Source organism: Myzus persicae, unplaced genomic scaffold, assembly GCF_001856785.1.
Source record: "Myzus persicae strain clone G006 unplaced genomic scaffold, MPER_G0061.0, whole genome shotgun sequence".
NCBI classification, from domain to species: Eukaryota; Metazoa; Arthropoda; class Insecta; order Hemiptera; family Aphididae; genus Myzus; species Myzus persicae.
Window position 1 is genome coordinate 30,442 of NW_019102529.1, and position 20,444 is coordinate 50,885.

Consider the following 20,444-nt stretch of genomic DNA (forward strand, 5'->3'; position numbering starts at 1 on the left):
CTATCTTCTACAAGCGCTTCCACTCCAAACTACGAGATAATCCTAATCAACTAATAAACGAACTAGCCTCACTTACACTCCCCGGAAATCCGGCTAGACGCCTCAAAAGAAACTGGTGCCGTGACCTGAAAACCTAAGATTAAGTACTTAAAATATTCTGGGGTGTCACAAATGTGTGATTTCCCCTTCATGTATATAATTTAACCTGTTAACTATCTGTAAATATTTATATTACTTATTGTACTCGATGTATAGATTGTAATTTTTCATAATAAAGTCAATATAAAAAAAAAAAAAAATATTAACCCAATGGTAGGTACATTTCTTTAGTAAAATTTGAAATGAGCCCTAACATATATATCTAATTTAATAATTCTAAATATAATTATATAATTTAAGTTATTTATAAGTACTTGATTTAAAATGTGAATTATATTGTAAACATTTTTAGAAAAACCAGGAAAACAATTATAATTGTAAATAAACAGAAGGTTTTTTTTTATAGGAATACAAAAATAAAAAAATATTCTAAATAATAATTACTTAAATAACTTTTAAATTTATTTTAAAAGTATTCTGAATATCTGATTACTACCCTAGACTGATTTACTCTGTAATACACTACTAGCCTAGGTAGTAGGTACTTATAATAACCATAAATTATGTGTACTGTATGTACATAAAGGTTTATTCTTAATTATTAGTAAATCATTAATAGGTACCAACTAATTTATAAACCATTTCAGGACACTCACTGGAATGACATTGATTATATGGATAATAAAAATGATTTTACACTTTCTAACAATTTTAAGCAACTACCTGAATACGTGAATTGTTTACACAAGGTACCTAGTTCCAGTTTTACACATTTTATTTATTTATTATGTTTTAAAATTAATATATACTATATACTATAATGATAATAAACTATATTAAAGCGCCTAGTGCAATAATTTTGTATACAAAAGTCAAAAATACACTATTAGAATAATTATCCTGTTCTGATGAATCAACCAAAAATTTGTACCCTTTTTAACTTATAGAGGGTGATATTCTACATGCTTCATTTAATTCTGTTTTTCAATATTTTAATGTTTTTTAAAAATAAAACAATTTTAAGCTTTTTTTTACAAATAATTTTATGCCATTATTTGAAATAAAGTAAAAATCTGACTTCAATGACGTCCGTAAGAAGTCTTCTTCTTTCAGATGAAAAAATAATCATCAAAATCCGAAAATTCTACAAGGCATAAGAGTTTTTCTTGTGAAGTCATTTTTATTAATATAAAATTATAAAATATAATATTATAATAAAATACACCGTCGTAAGTATTTAAGTATTAACTATTAACCCTCCTAAATAGGTATAGGGAAATAGATTGGTGGAAAAGTATTACAGTTTATTTTTAAGGTGGCAATTAAAATATAAAATATAATTTTCAAACTTTATAGAATTGCATAAAAATTGAACAATCTGTACCAGGCCCCTTAACTTAAAACGTTAAACTATTTATTTATTTAATTTTCAAATAATTATCACAGAAAAATAGCTATAGCTCTGGCTTTATTTCCAAATAATTTGGAAACTGGAAAGTATATACTACGTAGTTCTTATAAATATAATCAATGGCATAATTTTATTTACAATTTTGGTACAAATATAATTTTTATGGCCTCAAATCTCAATATTCTGATACAATAATGTGTGTTTTAACCCTGTGTTACCCCCTGTATTAAAAAAAATTAATAAAATATTGTTGGATTTAAAACTAAAAGTAATTCTGAACTGAGTATAAATAATATTAAGCAAGGATAACTGCTGTATACTGGTGTATTCATTGTACAAATAGATAAATAAATTATCTAATAACATGAAAAATAGTATAACTAAAATTTAAAAACTTTCAAACTTGAATATTTTTGGTTTTCCAAATACTTTACTTGCAACACTTCAATTACACTACTGACTATCATAAATTGCAAAAAATATTTATATTTGTATTGAATTCTGATTAGAATGGAATGCACCATGTAGTTATTTTGGATCCAGGCCTTAAATCACGACAATCAAATGGAACAATTTATGTCCCTTTAAAGGATGGTCTAAGCGACAATATTTTTATTAAAAACTCTGCTGGTCAACCACTGGAAGGAAAAGTATATATTTTTTACGTAATTTATTTGAATAGCTAAAACATTTTTAATTTAAAATGATTATGTTCTTTGATTACCTAATACAACAATTTAGCAAACATTGAAGCATATACTTTGATCAATAAGTAAGAGACGTCAGAAATATGTTACTGTTATGTTCATTAGTTATCTATAACTGCAGTCTTTGAAAACAATAACATGTAGTAGTTACTGAATTTCTTTACTCCCCTCCAATATTAAAGGTTATAAATATCTACATTTTATATTTCAAGGTTTGGAATGATATTGGAACAGTATTTCCTGATTTCACTCATCCAAAAGCAACTCAATTCTGGAAAAACCAGATTTTAAATTTTTACAATATTGTAAAATTTGATGGGTTATGGTTGGTGAGTTTGAATATTAAAACAAAAATGATTTTTATCTGATTATTTATTTTTAAAGGATATGAATGAACCGGCTAATTTTGTCAATGGAGATTTTAATGGATGTTCGTCTTTTAAATCTGATCACTGGGAATCACCTCAATATATCCCTGCTATAGTTGGGGGCCATTTGAACTATAAGACTATTTGCATGTCTGCAAGTCATTTTGCTGGTGTTCATTATGATTTGCATAATTTATATGGACTTGCTGAAACTATGTCCACTCACGAGTAATAGTTTGATTTATTTGTGCTCTGTATGTATAATAGTTTAGTTGAAGTTTATTACTATAACGTTAGTTATTATTAATAATTGTTACTATTAACTATTGCCAAGTTTATATCACAGTTTTTTCTCTCAAATAATCCCAAGTTATATAAACCAAAAGCCTAAATAAATAACTTTTTAAAAAATCAAAAATTAATTGACATAGCCAAAAAAGTGAAAATCATAAATCGTAATAAAATCACAATCACAACACTACTATTACTATTACTACTTGAATACATAATAACTATATGTGTTATATCAACTTTGAATAGTTTAAATACATTTGATTATTTAAACATAAGTAATATTGTTAATTGAAAATCAAAAAAATATATTTTTTTAAAGCATGACAAATAATTATTTTCATTTATTATGCTAGTAGATGATTTGTTATGTAACATAATTGTGGCAAACCTTTTTTATTAAATGATTTACCTAAATACATACAATACATATAATGTATTATAAATTATACAAGTACCTATGCATTATTATTTTTAACTTTATACTTTTGTTAGTGCATTGTCAGATATAAGGAATACCAGACCTTTTGTCATTTCTCGATCTTCTTATCCTGGTTTTGGACATTATGCTGGTCACTGGACTGGAGACATAAACTCTTCATGGGATGATATGAAGCAATCCATAACAGGTAACAAATTTTGTTTAATCTATAAGTAATGAATACATTTCTATGCAAATTATCAAAGGTGGTCATTAACTTGTTAAAAAATTAAAGTTAAGTTAAAAAAATTAATTTTTTAACTTTTTAACTTAACCTAAATAATTAGTTTTGTTTTTAACTTATTAACTTATTCAGTTAAAATTTGTATTGTTTAGTCAACCTTTTATATTTAATCATCATTATCGTGCAATTAGGTTAATTTTAATTTTTAAAAAAACTTTGGTAATGCAAAGAAAAACAGGAATATTCAATTTTGTATAGATATAAGTTTGAAATTGCTGGTAACAATGTACTATGCTCTTATAATAACAATTTAGTGTTTTATGTTTATAATGTTAACAACAGTGTCTTGATAAATGTTAGTGTTAATCAAAATATTAGCGCAATTTATAACTCATTGTGGCAATATTGTGGCTTGAAAAAAAAATTAACTTTGATTTAACTGAGTTAATTTTTTTTCCATCTTAACTTGGAACTTATCGAGTTAATTTTTTTCTTTGTAAACTTTTAACTTAACTGAAGGCAATTTAATTGAATTAACTTAACTTGTCACGGTTAATTATTTTCATTAACTTGCCCACCTTTGCAAATTATGCTATGGTCCCATGTCTTGACAAAGGTCATAATATACCAAAGTAATCTATCTTATGAGGATTGGCAAATAAACTGAAAGAGGTTGTGGCTGGTGTGGCACCCACCTCCACCTCCAAGTATCTTAAATAATATTAGACTTTCAGTCGACACTCGGTAAATTTGTTTGATATTTCTATACCTAGACAGCAATTTTTAAGACTAAACCTCACATGCATTTGTTTTAAGATCTTCCCTGCTCAACCAGGTTATTTATTCATTGAGTATAAATCAAAAACTACATTGTTGTTTTTTTTAATCAGATATAATAAATTTTAATTTATTCGGCATTCCCCTAGTCGGGGCAGACATATGTGGTTTTCACCACGACACTACTGTTGAGTTGTGCTCAAGGTGGATTCAATTAGGCGCCTTCTATCCATTTTGTAGAAATCATAATGGCCAGTACATGAAAGTAATGTATTTCATAAATACACAAAAGTTTTTAAATTCATTTTTATTCTTATAATATTCTTAGGACCAAGATCCAGCAGCTTTAGGATCAAAAGTTTTGTTATCTGCCAAAAAATCGTTGAGTACTAGATATTATTTATTGCCATATTTGTATTCTTTGTTTTGGAAAGCTCATGTCCATGGAGAAACTGTTGTTCGACCTTTGTTTTTTGAGTAATTGTAGACAATAATTTAAAACCATGCAAGCTCTATATTAAAGTTTATATTTTAATAGGTATCCATTGGATGATAGAACATATGACATAGACACTCAGTTTCTATGGGGCGCAGCCTTACTAATCCTACCAGTTTTAAAAGAAGTTAGTAAATTATTAATATTTTTTACTAGTACCTAGTTTAAAATACAAGTATAAATGTAAAAAATAATATATTAAAATAATTTCTTCAAGAAAAATCATCATGTGTATGTGTATCTCCCAAAAGATATATGGTATGATTTCTACAACAAAACTGCAATAATGAGCGACGGAAATCATTTTGTTATAACAGCTTCTGCCGACACTATACCCTTACTGGTACGAGGGGGTTATATTATACCCACACAAATGCCTGCTTTAACTACAACATTAAGGTAAATAATGTGCAATACCTATGTATTTATTATCTACTTACTTTTTGTTTTTGCTAATGTATTTTACTTGTTTTATAATTTTTGAATGTGTTACTTAACTTGGTTTAGTCGTAAAAATCACTTTGAACTCTTAGCAGCAACTAAACACGACCAAGCAACTGGTTTTTTATTTTTTGACGATGGAAAGTCTTTAGGTAAAATTATGTGAACTTTTACATATTTTGATACAAGTCTTATGTTTTTATTTTAACTGTTAACCTTATAATGTCATAATGATTATTTATAATACCCATTATCTATTATTTTGAAGATGCTTGGAAAAATGATTCATATAACAAAGTACAATTTAACCTTGCAAACTCTACATTTTCCAGTAGAGTAGATATGAATAGTTATATTGATGAACCCTTTGTGTTACAAAATATTACCATACTTGGTATCAAACAAGGACCGACCAATTCACAAGTTAATGGAATTCCGTTCAATGATTATTACTTCAATAAAACCGAACAAGTAATTTTAGTATAATTACATATTATTGTATGTAGTTATGTATTATGATTTGTACTGTACATATACCTAGACAATATACTTTAACTAATTAATAATATGTATTATTGTATTATTTATTATAGGTTTTATACTTCAAAATGTTAAACTTAAATCTAAGGACGCCATTCAATTTAACGTGGTAAATTGTGTGCATTTTTAATAAATAAATTTACTTACACATAATAATAAAATATTTGAAATAAATGCCCAATAATAACCAAAAATGTGGTCGATGTTCAGTTTATATTTTTGGCTCAAGTTCTAACACCCAGACATTCCATTTTATAAATAAGAAAGGAATTGAGAAACTACCAAGTAAATATTCATTAGAAATTAACAATTAATTAGTTCTATCATTTCTTTATGTTATGTCATAATATATGATGGAAACCATACTTCAAGTGTAGAATAGTCAGAGATTCATAAATATGAGTATTGTGGTAATTTAAAAATGTCCTGTGTGTAAAAATCTTTTCATCATCCACTGATTGAAACTAATTATAACGTATAATAAGTATACAATATTCATATTTATAAAATATAATGTATTCAAGTTAATGAATAATATTATATTTAAAATAGAGTTATTGTTTATTAAAATGTATACTGTATGTATTTTAATTGTATCTACGATGTATCTATGTACTAAGATTTATTGGTTTTACATTTTAAATTATTTATAGTAATTACATACGTTATTAGACAGTAAGTGGTTTTAATGCCAGAGTTTATATTAATTAAATTACATTTGTATTAATTAAATCCTATCACATTTTATTTACTTAAAATAGATGTATTCAAATAAATTAGTAACATAAAAGTTAATTTTCTAATAATAAAGAACATCTTTTTTCCTTAAAATAAATCACTGTAGTAAGCTTGTCGTTTCCATCATCAAATGTTTCAAATTAAATATCTAATTGTCTAAAAGTAAAACAACATTATCTGTTATGTCTGTACAATAAATATTTATTAATTAAATACAGGTATAAAATTAACTTAAATTAAGTATTTAATCACAATTACAATTTAATTTAATTATAATTAATTACAAGTTCCAAATCAATCTAGATAACCAATGCATTAAGTAATATCAAGTTAAAATTTAATTTAAATGTGAAAGTAGATTTAGTTTGACTTTATATTTAATATTATCTGAATTTTCCTTAGTGAAATAAAATATACATTTTATAATTAATATTTATAATATTTAACTGAATTATTATAAACATTAAGGATGAATATAATGATTTTTGTTACAAAAGTATTGATTATATTTGACAAAAACAACAATACATATTAAATATAATTACATTGGTTGTACATTTGGTACTAAGTAATGGAAATGAAGATATTTTTCATTTAAATGCATAGAACCTCACATTGTGTAATGTTATATTTACCTCAGCAATTATTGTTTTAAACATTTTTTATGTTTTCTGTAGTAAAATATTTATAACAGTAATATTATTAGTATTATTATAATATTACTACAGAAATAAACATTGTTAAAAACTATTGAAAAACTATTGATTTTATTGATGTTAGTCAAATAAAATTTTATATTTATTTTGTGGCTTAGATTTTTAGAGCTAGATTAATTTAATAAATATTGATAGATAAATTATATTTAATTATACATAATATAACTAGTTATACTAACATTTACCAATTTTTATTTATATAAAAAGAATAACAATTTGAATTAAACTAATAATTTTCATGTTCATAAGAACTTTCAAATGTGTATAATAATAGAATGAAACAATTAATTTATATAAGAGGTTGCTTACAAAATGTAAATTTACATTTCATGGTGTACAAAACAATAAGATACTGGCAATAAAATATTCCAAGTAAATTTAGATTAATAAAGAATTATGCACACTAATATTATATTTTTAACAATACAAATGAGCTCTAAAAATCAGGAACTTTATTACAAGCCACAAAACTTATTTACTGAATAAAAAATAAATTTAAAAAAAAATAAACAAATCAAAATAGGAATTGTTAAAAATGACTTTGGTTCTACAATATACTTTATTTGTAGTTTTTAACCAAAAACAGCTTTCATTTAATGGATGCATCTCAACAGTCTTTTTTATTAATATATTTTTTTTTAAATAACCACTAAAAATAAATTTTCAAGGCAATAAACAATTTAAAAATATTAGTTAAGAAGATAATATAGATTATAATGTTATAAAATAAATAAATACATAAACAAACAATTAAGTTACTGCATCAAGGGTCATCTAAAAAAATAAAAATGTATATAATTATTATAAATAATAATACTTTATCACATGTCAATATAGTTATTTTCATTATTAGGATTATATTTATCATATAACTTCAGTTTCATTTAATTAAATTGCTGTTGATATGTCAATTTTTAAATTTTAATACTATTGAACTTTATTTAAAATTAGTATTAAAATTCAATTCATCATATCAAATTCATCAGCATACAATTTTGGTGAATTTTATTCAGATTTTTACATACAAACTTTTAAATTAATAATAAAATATTATTATTATTATTATTAAAAAATAAATTAAAATCAATTACAGATTAATACTAAAAATTATACAACAACATAGCTTCATTTTATTTATTGACATAATTGTACTGCTTATTAATGTACATGCTGTTATCTAATTTTATAATGGCCTTTAAATATATGATAAATAACAATGATAATGTTTGTCATAAATCAAAACCAATAATAATAGTCATCAGAAAAACGTAAATATTCCTAACTTCAGTAAAAGGCTACCCTCACCAAAATTCTTCAATTTAAACAAACTAGTGATGGCATATAATGATTTTTTTAAGTACATCTTATTTCTGACATATTATGACTAGTCTTGTGTTGTACTGCGCTAAGTCAAATAAAAAAAGAAAACTAGAAATCTGGATAACCCTAATTATTCAGCAAATCCTGATCAAAATTTGATTTAAATCTGGATACTCAGATACTTTGAACATTTGGATTTTATCCCCACCACTAAAACAAACTTTAAAGCCCTATATAAAGTTTTTTTTTCATTAATTGTTTATGGCATCAACTGCGTGGTTATTAACCAGCTATATGTAGTTATAATCAACTAAAATATATTAATCTGTCTTACATCCTTAATCTCAGGTGCTTTTATGATAGTCTCAAGCTATATTAAAATGTCCAGTCTCTCCTTACTAAAATGTTAATAGACCTACAAATTAACAGTTAATTCCATCTCACTTTATGCAACCTATATTAATTTTGTTTAAGAGGCTGTGGCACCCAAATGTGTTGTCTTTGTCTTACAAACATACAACATAACAAATTCTATGTTAACAACAATCCATTTTACTCTGTTATCTTTAAAATTAGAGTGAATTGACTTTTTATAAAATACTTTCTCATTAGCCAGCACTTTCAAAACTACTGTTGCATAATAGATTTGATATGATGAATAGATGGACATAATTACAATAATCAAAAACATTAAATGTACTTTTGATAAGCATTGTTTTTCAACAAAATAAAACAAACGTTTGACATTTACCATGAATTTTAGATAATATACACTAACCTGAATCATCCAATGGTGATTGATTATTTGTCGGATCTATTGCTTCTTTAATTTGATTACTGGCCCCTTTTGGATCTAAGTCAGTGGCTCTATTAAAGTTCATTAATGCCAAGTGTATGTTGCCTAGTTTTTTATGTACCTAAGAAAGATGAAAATTAAAAACTAAAGAAAATCAATGGTACTACACCATACTTTTCCAGTTAAAAAATAGACTAGAGATTCTTTTGGCACAATTTCTTTCAATTCTTCCAACTCATACAGTGCTTCTGGTAATTTACCGAGTTTAGAGTAAATTTGTGCTCGTTGATATTTACACATTGGATGTTTAGGTTCTAATGTTAAAGCTATGTGTAAAGTATGTAACGCTTGGTCAGGTTTGTCCATACTATTTTGTACCTGTGAAGAAATGTTGAGACATAACGAAAATTATTGAAGTATTACAATTATAATATAAAATATAATGATAAGCAAGAAACTTTTGATTTAGGCTACTAGAATTCATTATACTTACAACGGCAATATGACACATGATTAAAGCGCTACTATGATTTATTCTAAGAGCTCGCTTATAATGCATTTCAGCTAATTCATACCGTTCTTGTTTTTGATAAATAGCACCAATTCCATACCTAAAATAATAATGTAATATATCAACGTACTATAGAACAATGTTAATAGGTTCATGAAATAAGAAATTAAAATGAATTCTAAATATTTTGAAAATTTAATTGAGTATAGTAAATAATAATGCATAATATAGTAATAAACTTCATTACAATAAAATACCTAGGAAGTTAAATATAATATATAAAAATTTTTTTACCAAGATTTGTAATGTCTTGGATCTAATTTAACGGCTTTCTGGAAACAAGTAATTGCTTTTTCCAGTTCTTCAGTGACTAAATACTCATTACCTAAAAGTGCATATGCATATGGAAAATCTGGATTCACCTATAAGTAAAATAATAAAAAGAGAGGTAAGTGAATGTCGCTTTACTGCACATTAGGTGTCTAGAAGGTTGCTGTAATGGATAATATTAAATTTGAATTTAATATCATATCATTGTACATGAAAAACAATTCTGAACGGTGACGGTATGTCAGTCTCGGATATTTTGTACTGTTATTACTTATTATTATTATGGTAGCCGATAAGTTGAACATTATTCTTAAATTATCAGTGATGCTGGAAAAATATTAAGTATACTTATGTATAATTGGGCTGTTTTAGAACTAAATTACAAAAAAATTACTAAAATCATTATTCTGTATGTAAATATATGTAATTTTGTTTAAATTTGAACTTAAAATAACTTAAAATTTATCGGTTACAGAATAAAATAATTACATAAAACCTTGTTTTAAATTTTCAATCCTTAGATATAAAAGTTGAACATTTAATACATTTTTAACTACAAAATAATTTTTCAATTGTATAAATTTTAACTTTAAATGCTTATAAAAAAAATTGTGCCTATGTAGTTTTAATATTCTTCAACTGGCATTGTAACAGTGTATCAAGTCTTGTAATAAATTTTCATGCTTTTTGATCCAACCAATAAAACTTAATCGACATTTATTTTAAATGTCCATAAACCGCTCAAAAGCGGTCAGGATATTTTGAAAATTTTATCAAGTACATGAATTAATAATACAAACATGGTGTAAATGTCAAGTATAGTACCTATAGTTATTCATTTTTAAACTACAACAAAATAAGAAAATCGCTACATGAGAAATCTAATGAAGTTTGATAAAGGTAGACAAACTTATAAGGAATTTTGAATTAAATTTTCAAATCTAAGATACAAAAATAAAATTTTCATGCATTTCTAACTCATAATAATTTTGTAATTCTAGGGATTTTTATGCATTTTGTCAAAATTCTAGGTTCAAATGCTCATAAAAATTGTTGGGGATAACGCACAAATTTTTTTTTAACTTCCACTAACAACAACTTATGAGAAACCTTCTATTATATTTTCAAGTTTTTTGACAGAGATATTATTTTTTTAATAGACATTAATTAATTTGCCTATAAATAGTCCAACACGAGTCAAAAGAACTTTTGAAATGTTATGGTCTTTAGAAAATGGGAATAGAAACATTCAGTAAAAATTGCACATATCTACATTCTACAGTATTTATTTTTAGAGTTACACTTAAACCAAAATCGATTTATTTGAAAAACTGGTTTTGAGTAAAAATTCCTGTTCTTCCTATTGCTTTTGTAAACTATTAGGAATTTTAAATGTTGACCTCCCAAATGCACCAACTAGATTCACTTTCCTACGGATGAGTTGCTATTGAAGAAAATCAAAGCACTTTTACTGCCCTAAACCGTGATGACAGACACAAAATAAAAAAAACACACATCATTGTAAAACCAATACATTCATTGCTCCGCTCAGAATCTAAATTGTGCACAAATGTTTCATAGTAGAAAAAGACAAATCATTATTATAAAATAATATTTACTCACTTGTATAGCTCTTTGAAAATATTTTATAGCAGTTTGGTGTTCTTTTTGCAAGGAAAAGCAATTACCAACAACACACCATGTAGATGAAGAATTCCTATCTAAAGCAGTCATGTCTTGTGCTAAAGCAGACAAAGCAACCTCTTTCTGTTGATGCCATAAAGATGTACTATAAAGTTCCATTAATGTATCTCTATATGGTTCATGTTCTTTGACTTCGCTAAAATATCTATGGAAGATAATTTAAATTAATCATAGTAATTTAATAAACATTAATTTAGATTAATTTTTAAATACTTTATCGATTGTAAATAATCAGACTGTTCACAATATGCTTTGCCAATCATTGATAATACAAAACCAGTTTTATATTGTCGTGGCGGTAAACTTTGAAATAATTGAATTGCCTTTTTACAATTAAATTTTGACAGTTGCAAATATGCTATTCCAATATCTCTTAGTAATGACAAAAGTCCTTCTAAAAAATTAAATATAAAATTGTTTTATTGTATTATTAATACTCATAATAACAAAAAAAAAATACAAATTGAGTTAACTTGTTATTTGTCACCTGTAGTTTTTTTTTGTAAACTGAGAGCTTGTTGAGCAAGTGTTAATGTTTCTACTTCAACTACTCCACGTTCTTTTGGATGTCTTTCAGTTATATCAGCAAAAACCGACTTTTTAGGAATCAATCCACTTTTAATTTTACGTGTGGCTGATTTTGGGCTAGCAAACTTTTTATTTGGACTCTTAGTATTTTCCTGTATAAAATATATAAATATTTTATTTTATTTACATTATTATTATTTAAAAGTTGAAAATATAGATTTTAATTTGAAAATAAGTTACCTTTACTGAACAATTGTTGGTGATTATTCGACTACTACGTCTTACAACATGTGACATTGGACTTGAAGGCATGGTTATTTGTTGTGTGCCCAAATTATTAATATTACTTGTATTCCCTGACTGACTAAATACTGGTTTAGAACTCTATTAATTTAACATAAAAAGTATTGTAAGTAAATACCAGCAATAAAAAAGATTTTAAAATAAATTTCAAATATTCCAAACTTACTCTTTTTGATATGAATTTCTGATCATTAGTTTCGTTTAATGTAGTTGAAGGAACTAAAACCATTGATTGGGATGAACAAACAGACAAATTATCTGAATTCTCTAGGGGGAATACTCCAAAACTATTTTCAAAATAACAAACATAAGTTTAGTTTTTATAACTAACGATTATATTTTTTTTAAATAAGACTATGACCAAATGTATAAAGAGTTAGAACTAAATCCACCATTATGTAATTTGAAATATAAATATACTATATAATAATATAATACAATTGGAGTACAATTCCTCTACTATCAAGAGGAAAAAATTCCATAGTATTGGAGTTACAGTTAGTGTGCATAAAAATGATTACAGGAGATAATAATTATATGGGTAGCACATTACTCAACATTAGAAACACAGTATTTGCATACCGCAACCTTAATTTGACCAGGTTGCATGGCTGAAAAACAATACCAATCATGATTGAAATGATAAGATACTGGTTTGCTATAGCCCCGCCACTCAGGTTTGTTATAGCCTCGCCATCCATATAATAATAAATACATTATTAAATATAAAATAATGAGTTTATTTATTGATATTAATCTATTAATTTGATGATAGGTACATTGATATAATATTTAAAAATTTAAAATATGGAATAATCATACTTTTAAAACAATCAATAAAAATTAAATTAAATTAAAAAATGTATAAAAATGTTTATAATATTAAAAATCATGGATTCTATGATTCCCAAAATTCTGCTATATCTTTTAAGATGGTGTCAAACGGATCATTATTGTTTAGTTTTGATCGCCACATAAATTCTGCCATGTAAAAGTCGAAAAAATGTCTGTCAGTACCGGTATACCGGTTTATTATATTATTAATTATTAGCTACTTAAAAGTAATAGTACTTAGATTCCTTTGAATTTTAAACATTATATTATCAATAAATAAACTCATTATTTTATATTTATACGATGTATTTATTGTTATATGGATGGCGGGGCTATAATTAACCAGTACCAATGATAATTGAAGAAGAGTTATTAATAAAAATACAACTAGGTAGATACTAGATAGGCAACACCCAAGTTGAGAAGATTGTGTAAACATAGATGTAAATTATGCAGCCAAACAAAGAGAGGGATGGAGAGTTTGTTCTACAGGCCAGGAACCAAAAAAAGTTTCTATTAATAAATAAAGACATTATTTGAAGAAGTCTTAATATCTTTCTAACAAATTATGTTGAATTGATGTATTATGATTGTTCAAATAATATGGTATAAACATCTATGATGAGCAATAAAGTGACAAGATCTCAGATTTCAAAGCATTTGCATCTTTTTTTCTGGAATGCTAGACACAACGCTTTCCATGATGCAAATGTGTTATGCTATGCTAACAACTTTTTTGGAGGCATAATTTGAATTTTCTGAGGTTTTTTACATTTAAGTGCGTTGTTAAATGTTTTTAGGTCATTTTTTTATCTTTTGGTAGTGGTTTGTTATAACCCCGTCGCTCAGATTTGTCATCTCCCTGCTATACATACAAATAAATATATTGGAAAAACCGCACAAAATAATAATAATAACAAACAGTATACCTACAAGTGATAATAAGACATTTTGTAAACCTATTGCATAATATTACAAAAAATTTAAAAATATAAATATTGTACTAAAACAACATAAGGTAATTTAGTTTTTAGATAAACCGATTCACAAAATTTATATTGATTTCTGAAGAAATCTGGAGTCAGTTACTGGGGAATTCTTCTAGTACATTTTTTTAGTTATTTGGACATCAATAATGCATTTCATCATATGACATTTTTTGATATTTTTAAGGGTATTTAAATCTAAGCCCTAATGAAAACATTCATATAAACATATAAAGAAAATTAATCAACATAGACTTATTATACATCTTAGTATACTCTATGAGACAACAATTTGCCTGAAAAAGCATCAGACATTTGGCTATGATCTTATTCCAAAAAAAAGTTGTTTGTTATTAAATTTACCTTGGTGTCAGTGGGCTGTAAGCATTTTCATTAATAACTTTTACTTTTCTCCCTATTGGTCGAACAAATATTGCTTTGGCATTATTCATATCAGGTGTAAATGGCTGTATACCACTGGATATTGAACTATTACTACTAGGTACAGACATGTTGACCATTTTTTGAGCTGGTGTGCTACTAGAATTAACAATAAATTATCATAGATTCAGATGTGATATCATAAATATCTAAACACATTAGATGCCATGACTGCTGTAAAATCATTAGGATGTTTAAGTTTTTTAGGGCACTGTGTATTTTTCTGTTAGCTCTAAACAGCCACAACACTTATGTATTTTTCTACCTATTTAACGACTTTAGCACATTACAAATGATCACAATAATTAAACTGTGACATAGAAAGAATATATTATTTACATTAGTAAGAAGATTTATTCCAAATAGTTATTAGACACAACTTTCTATAACAACTTTTAATGTTTTTGGTGTACAAATTATTCCGTTAAAATATAATTATTTATTTTGACGAAAATTAGTCAAATTTTAATATATAAAATAGTAAAATTATTCAAAATAATTTTTAATGATTAAAAAATTATCATAATGACTGAATTGAAATTATATTAATACTAAAACAAATTTTTGTTGTAATCTATAAACAAATTAACATCCAATATTGTGTTTAAATAATCATATTTTTAGACCAATAATTTCCCAACATAATAATACTAATTTCATGAATGACAGAAAAAAATAATGTCAATAACATGTTAAATACACCATTCATTATTCAGTGATGACATCCAAAATGTTAAATCATTACAAACTTACCTATTAAATGTATTTATTGATTCATATGAAAGATTATATGTTGATAAAGGTGTTGAATTGACATGAGAATTCGAACCTAGGCATTTATTAAAGTTGTCTAAATTGTCCACCTAAAAATAATAAGAATACATAAATCAAAATACAATTTATATATTAACATTTTAAATATTTTACCTTGAATATTTTAGTGGGTTCAGGATCAGGTTTAACACCTCTGTCGCATAGGTCTTGGAATGATTGCCACAAAAAAGGATTTAAATACAGAGCCTTACGGCAGGCCTCAGCAGCTAAATGTGATCTCTCGGAACGCCACCAAATGTGACTTATCAGTTGCAAAGCAAATGGAGCACTGTCACCATAATCAGAAATTATGGTTTCGATAAATGATGAACATGATGAAGATGATATTAAATCACCCACATTACCAGTTAACACAGTTTCTGCTTCAGACAACCTACAAGTTTATTGAACAGATTAATTAATAAGATAATAAAACACAATATATCTGTACATTTTTTAGTATATACTAGTAATTGGCTGAATACTCCCAATAAAAAAATGACTATTATAATTTTAACTCAGATGTACAAAAAGAGAAATATAATGTTCAAGTATACATACTTGTGAAGATCAACACAGCAACGGGCTAGTAAAAATTTGCATTTTTCTGACACTATTTTTTTTCCACTTAGAATTGTATATGCTTGAGATGGTTTACCCGATCGATAATAACAGGTAGCTAATAAATAGATGCTTTCGTCTGAATCAACTATAATATAATTATTTGAATACATTATTAAAAATCAATAAGATATTAGTTTTTTTATTAATTTTTTAATGTCTGTAATCTTGAGGTGAAATAATAAATATTAACCAAAAGATATTTATTAATTAAAATGATAAAACAACATTATTTTTTAATTAGGTACCAAAACAATGTATTTATTTTTAAATTTGATAGGTAATTATTATTACTATTTTTTTTCTGACAAAGGTTTAAATAGAGACTGAAGAAGTTAAAATATACTACATTTTTTAGAAATAGTGAAGCGGTGTTGAGTAGTGTCTACACTCAGTTACGTATGAGCTCTGAGTGTACCCACTGGTTGGCATTGCTGGCTCCCAAATGAGTGTCCACTCGATATTTTTAGCAACAAAATCCTTAAAAATATGTGTCCCAAACAAGCCCCCTCTCCCCAAACAGCCAATGTAGTTGCCACTTGCCAGGTTTATTGATCAATAAATAAATTTAAAAAACCAATAAAACATTGATTGAAAAGAATACTAGTAAAATACATTTAAATTATAAAACTAAAAATGATATGATTAAGTAAAACATTAACTTGAATTGTGTCAAAAGTATGATGATATTTAATATTGAGACCACAATCCTTGCTAGTACTACAAATCTTATAAATTAATAGTTAAAAATATTAAGATAATTCAATTTTAGTAGACAATGAACTTAAAATACTTCGATCAAAAATACAGATATAAGCCTGTTAACTTTAAACTTTCTATTCTTATTAAAACGTATTAAAATATATGAAAAACTTACATTCTGCACATAATCGTTCTGCAAGAAATATTGCATCTGAATAAGCATAATGATTTAAACAATGCCAAATTGCAGCCTGTGAAATAATAAATTACATAGTACATAAGTATATTAATAATTTATACAATAATATAATAGTAAAATATACTTAAGCAACAAGAATATTAAAAACATTGACTTTTCATTTATTGACAGTACATCAGTAAATATTGATAGTTAAGATATGAAGCGAAAAAAAATTATTGTAAAAATAAATCAAAATTGGAATTTTAAATAAAATAAGAACAATTTCACATAAATATTCTTTAATATTTCAATCCTATGTTCACTTGATTTGATTTAGAACAGTTATTTTTTTTTTAAATAAATAATTTAATAGAATAAAATTTTAAATTGTGAATACATATCTAACAATTGACTAAATTATTTTTTGACTTTTAAATCTTCAACTATCTACCATAAAGGTAAGCAGCTATTTATTTAATAACAGTTTCAAAAAGCAGGAAAATTAAATCTACATATAATATTATACTTTAGTCTTATTTATTAGTTTATTATTCAACCATTCAAATGTTATTAGAATCGTTTAAATTGAAAATAATTATTCTTAAACTACTAATCTAATATGCATTGTACCTACAGCAACTACACATAAAAAAAAACTTAATTCACTTTCGAGTATACAAATTAAACAAGTTTTATTTATCTGATAATTTTGTCTACAGGCAAAATAAATATGTATGTTAAATTCCATATTTTAAACTTCAAAACCATCAATCATCTTTGTTGGCATAAGTTTTATTCACAAGAACTTCCTACTTACTTGGATAGGTTCTTGAATAATCATCGTAAACAAAGAAATGTATTTATATGTAGGTATGTATGTGTACTATAATAATGGTTATTTGTTGAACGTAATTAAAACACAACCACAATTCAATGAGAAATTAAAACTAAAATTAAGAAATTAATATAAAATAATTTTTTATTGAGTTGTGACTTTATCATGTAGTGAAAATGAAAGAAACTAACTTGATAAGAATGACAACCGTACCAACTTACTTTATTATCAAAGGTACATTGATTTTCATTTTTCTTTCATGAATAACTTAATTATAACTACTTAATTAATTAATATTAATTCAAGTTATCATATCTTAAACATTTATTTTAGACGCTTGATATTATTATTACTACTCAATCAAAATTAGCTTTTTTGATTTGAACCATTCAAATTGAAAATAATCTATTGCGAGGGATATTTTGATGTATAACCTATAATATACAATTGTATTCATATTTTTAACGTTCGACGACAAAATTTGAAAATCAATGTAGATAATGGTAAACTGACAAATTGCAATATTACATACCAATAAAAAATAAACCAATTTGTCAATTAGTATTTTGTAATTACTGATTATAGGCAATAGACTAAAATTGCAGAGTAATTAATAATTATCAGTTAGTTAATTACTCTATAACCAAATAAATTTAAATTAGGTACATATTTAATTTTAGATCGATCTACCTACAATTATAAATTATAAACTTGAAATAATAAAATTGAATACCTATATTGTTTGATAGAATGACAGGTGTGCTCTCTTGTTTTACAGTTCGAAGTTTCACGCAACCATGAAGTCAGGGATACAGACGAAGAATGTCGAAGATGTTGAAGAAGATGTCTTTGTTTAATAAGTATTTAATTAGAATTGTAAAATATATTAAAGAAATAAGTAACTTCTATAACTACAAAGTAGAATAGTATATAGTACGGTACTATTATAATTATTATTGTTAAAAGGAAAAATGGGGGAGGGGTATTAAAAAAATGACTATATAAATTTATATTCCAATTTAAATAGGAAAACAAATAGGTACCTAAGCGCTTGAAAAATGTATATTCTTTAAGTACATAGAATAAAAATATTTTTATAATTTTAATGCTGACATGACAAAATGACAATTTTTTTCAAATTCAATACACATACTTATGGGGAAAAAATTGATCGAAAAATATGGAGCAACTAGCAACTAGTCACTGTAGAGTGTACACTAGGTATACATATATAGAATAAGTATATTATATAGGAATCGAGAAAAAAAATCCCACGCTAGGAAAAAAAGTCCCTACAAAAAAGGTGCTACACTAGGAAAAGTCAATTAATTAAAAAAGTTTAAAATTAAAAATACAATATTACCTAAATAATTATTATAATAATGCAATTAAAAATATAATTTTTTAATTACAACTACTTAAGATATGACTTACGTTAGCTTAAGTTTTTTATTTTTGTAGCAGAAATAAGATTTCTATTCCCTTGATGCACATGATCAGTATGCACAGAAATAAAAGTAGGGTGAGTTATAACTAAATCCGTTTTTAAAAAACAAGGACACTCCATAGTTGTTTTTTGAATACCTCCAACGAATAAAATTAGAGCATTCTTTGTGAACATTCTGTAAAAATTGCATGTTTCTACATTCTACGGTATTTATTTTTAGAGTTGCACGAACAACCAAAATCGATTTATTCGATAACTGGTTTTGCGTACAAATTCCAGTTTCTCCTTATTGTTTTGTTTGTTTTTCCTGTTACTTTTGAAAACTATTGAGAATATTAATTTTGACCTCCCGAATGCACCAACTAGATTCACTTTTCTAACAGAAAAGTGCCTATTGAAGAAAATCGAAGCACTTTTACAGTTTTACTGCAAGAAATCGTGATGACGGTCACAAATAAATAAATAAATAAATAAAAATAAAAACACACATCATTACCAATACATCCACTTCCCCGCTCAGAATCTACAATGAAGTATACCTAAATAAATAAAATAGGTAAGAATTACGAAAATTATTTTAACAGTATTCTATTTTTCCCGATTTTATTTTAAAAAAAATCTTAACCTATAAATAATATTAATGGTATAATTTTTTTCTGTGGTATTACATGAAGTTTACGGGAAAAAAAGACGTGAAAAATTATAAATTAATTAAAATTATCACGTTTTACCGTGAGCAAGCGACCGCTGTGAAGGCACCTTTAAGACACAAACTAAGATATAAGTATCAGTGTTGCACCAATTTCCATTTTAAACCGTTTTACTTTTTAGTAGTTTATTTTG

At 25.5% G+C, this 20,444-nt stretch overlaps 2 protein-coding genes across 4 annotated transcripts in view; one reads left to right on the plus strand and one right to left on the minus strand.

Moving 5' to 3' along the window:
• Positions 1-6,950, plus strand: part of LOC111032445 (lysosomal alpha-glucosidase-like) — a 20,467-nt gene extending 13,517 nt beyond the window's left edge. The window contains exons 7-18 of the mRNA XM_022312779.1: positions 747-848; positions 2,020-2,160; positions 2,430-2,546; positions 2,602-2,813; positions 3,372-3,505; positions 4,432-4,583; positions 4,647-4,795; positions 4,857-4,941; positions 5,032-5,213; positions 5,322-5,407; positions 5,524-5,726; positions 5,849-6,950. Coding sequence (XP_022168471.1) covers positions 747-848; positions 2,020-2,160; positions 2,430-2,546; positions 2,602-2,813; positions 3,372-3,505; positions 4,432-4,583; positions 4,647-4,795; positions 4,857-4,941; positions 5,032-5,213; positions 5,322-5,407; positions 5,524-5,726; positions 5,849-5,908 — 1,623 coding nt within the window. The 3' untranslated portion in view covers positions 5,909-6,950. The remainder of the gene's footprint in view (positions 1-746; positions 849-2,019; positions 2,161-2,429; positions 2,547-2,601; positions 2,814-3,371; positions 3,506-4,431; positions 4,584-4,646; positions 4,796-4,856; positions 4,942-5,031; positions 5,214-5,321; positions 5,408-5,523; positions 5,727-5,848) is intronic.
• LOC111032446 (cell division cycle protein 27 homolog) lies at positions 3,505-18,310 on the minus strand. Of its 3 annotated transcripts, none has more exons than XM_022312782.1 (16): positions 18,137-18,310; positions 17,314-17,389; positions 16,377-16,524; positions 15,930-16,209; positions 15,756-15,865; positions 14,925-15,101; positions 12,908-13,028; positions 12,679-12,822; positions 12,398-12,590; positions 12,124-12,304; positions 11,830-12,055; positions 10,171-10,298; positions 9,859-9,976; positions 9,540-9,743; positions 9,348-9,486; positions 3,505-3,524 (listed from the first exon to the last, which is right to left on the minus strand). In XM_022312782.1, exons 1-16 carry the CDS (start codon positions 18,158-18,160, stop codon positions 3,520-3,522), a joined length of 2,274 nt encoding a protein of 757 aa, XP_022168474.1. In that variant the 5' UTR covers positions 18,161-18,310; the 3' UTR covers positions 3,505-3,519. The 3 variants fall into 3 exon arrangements, with proteins under 3 accessions (XP_022168474.1, XP_022168473.1, XP_022168472.1); XM_022312781.1 differs by lacking the exon at positions 3,505-3,524 and adding an exon at positions 7,974-8,023 and having other exon boundaries at positions 14,925-15,098; XM_022312780.1 differs by lacking the exon at positions 3,505-3,524 and adding an exon at positions 7,974-8,023.
• Positions 18,311-20,444: the final 2,134 nt, after the last annotated feature.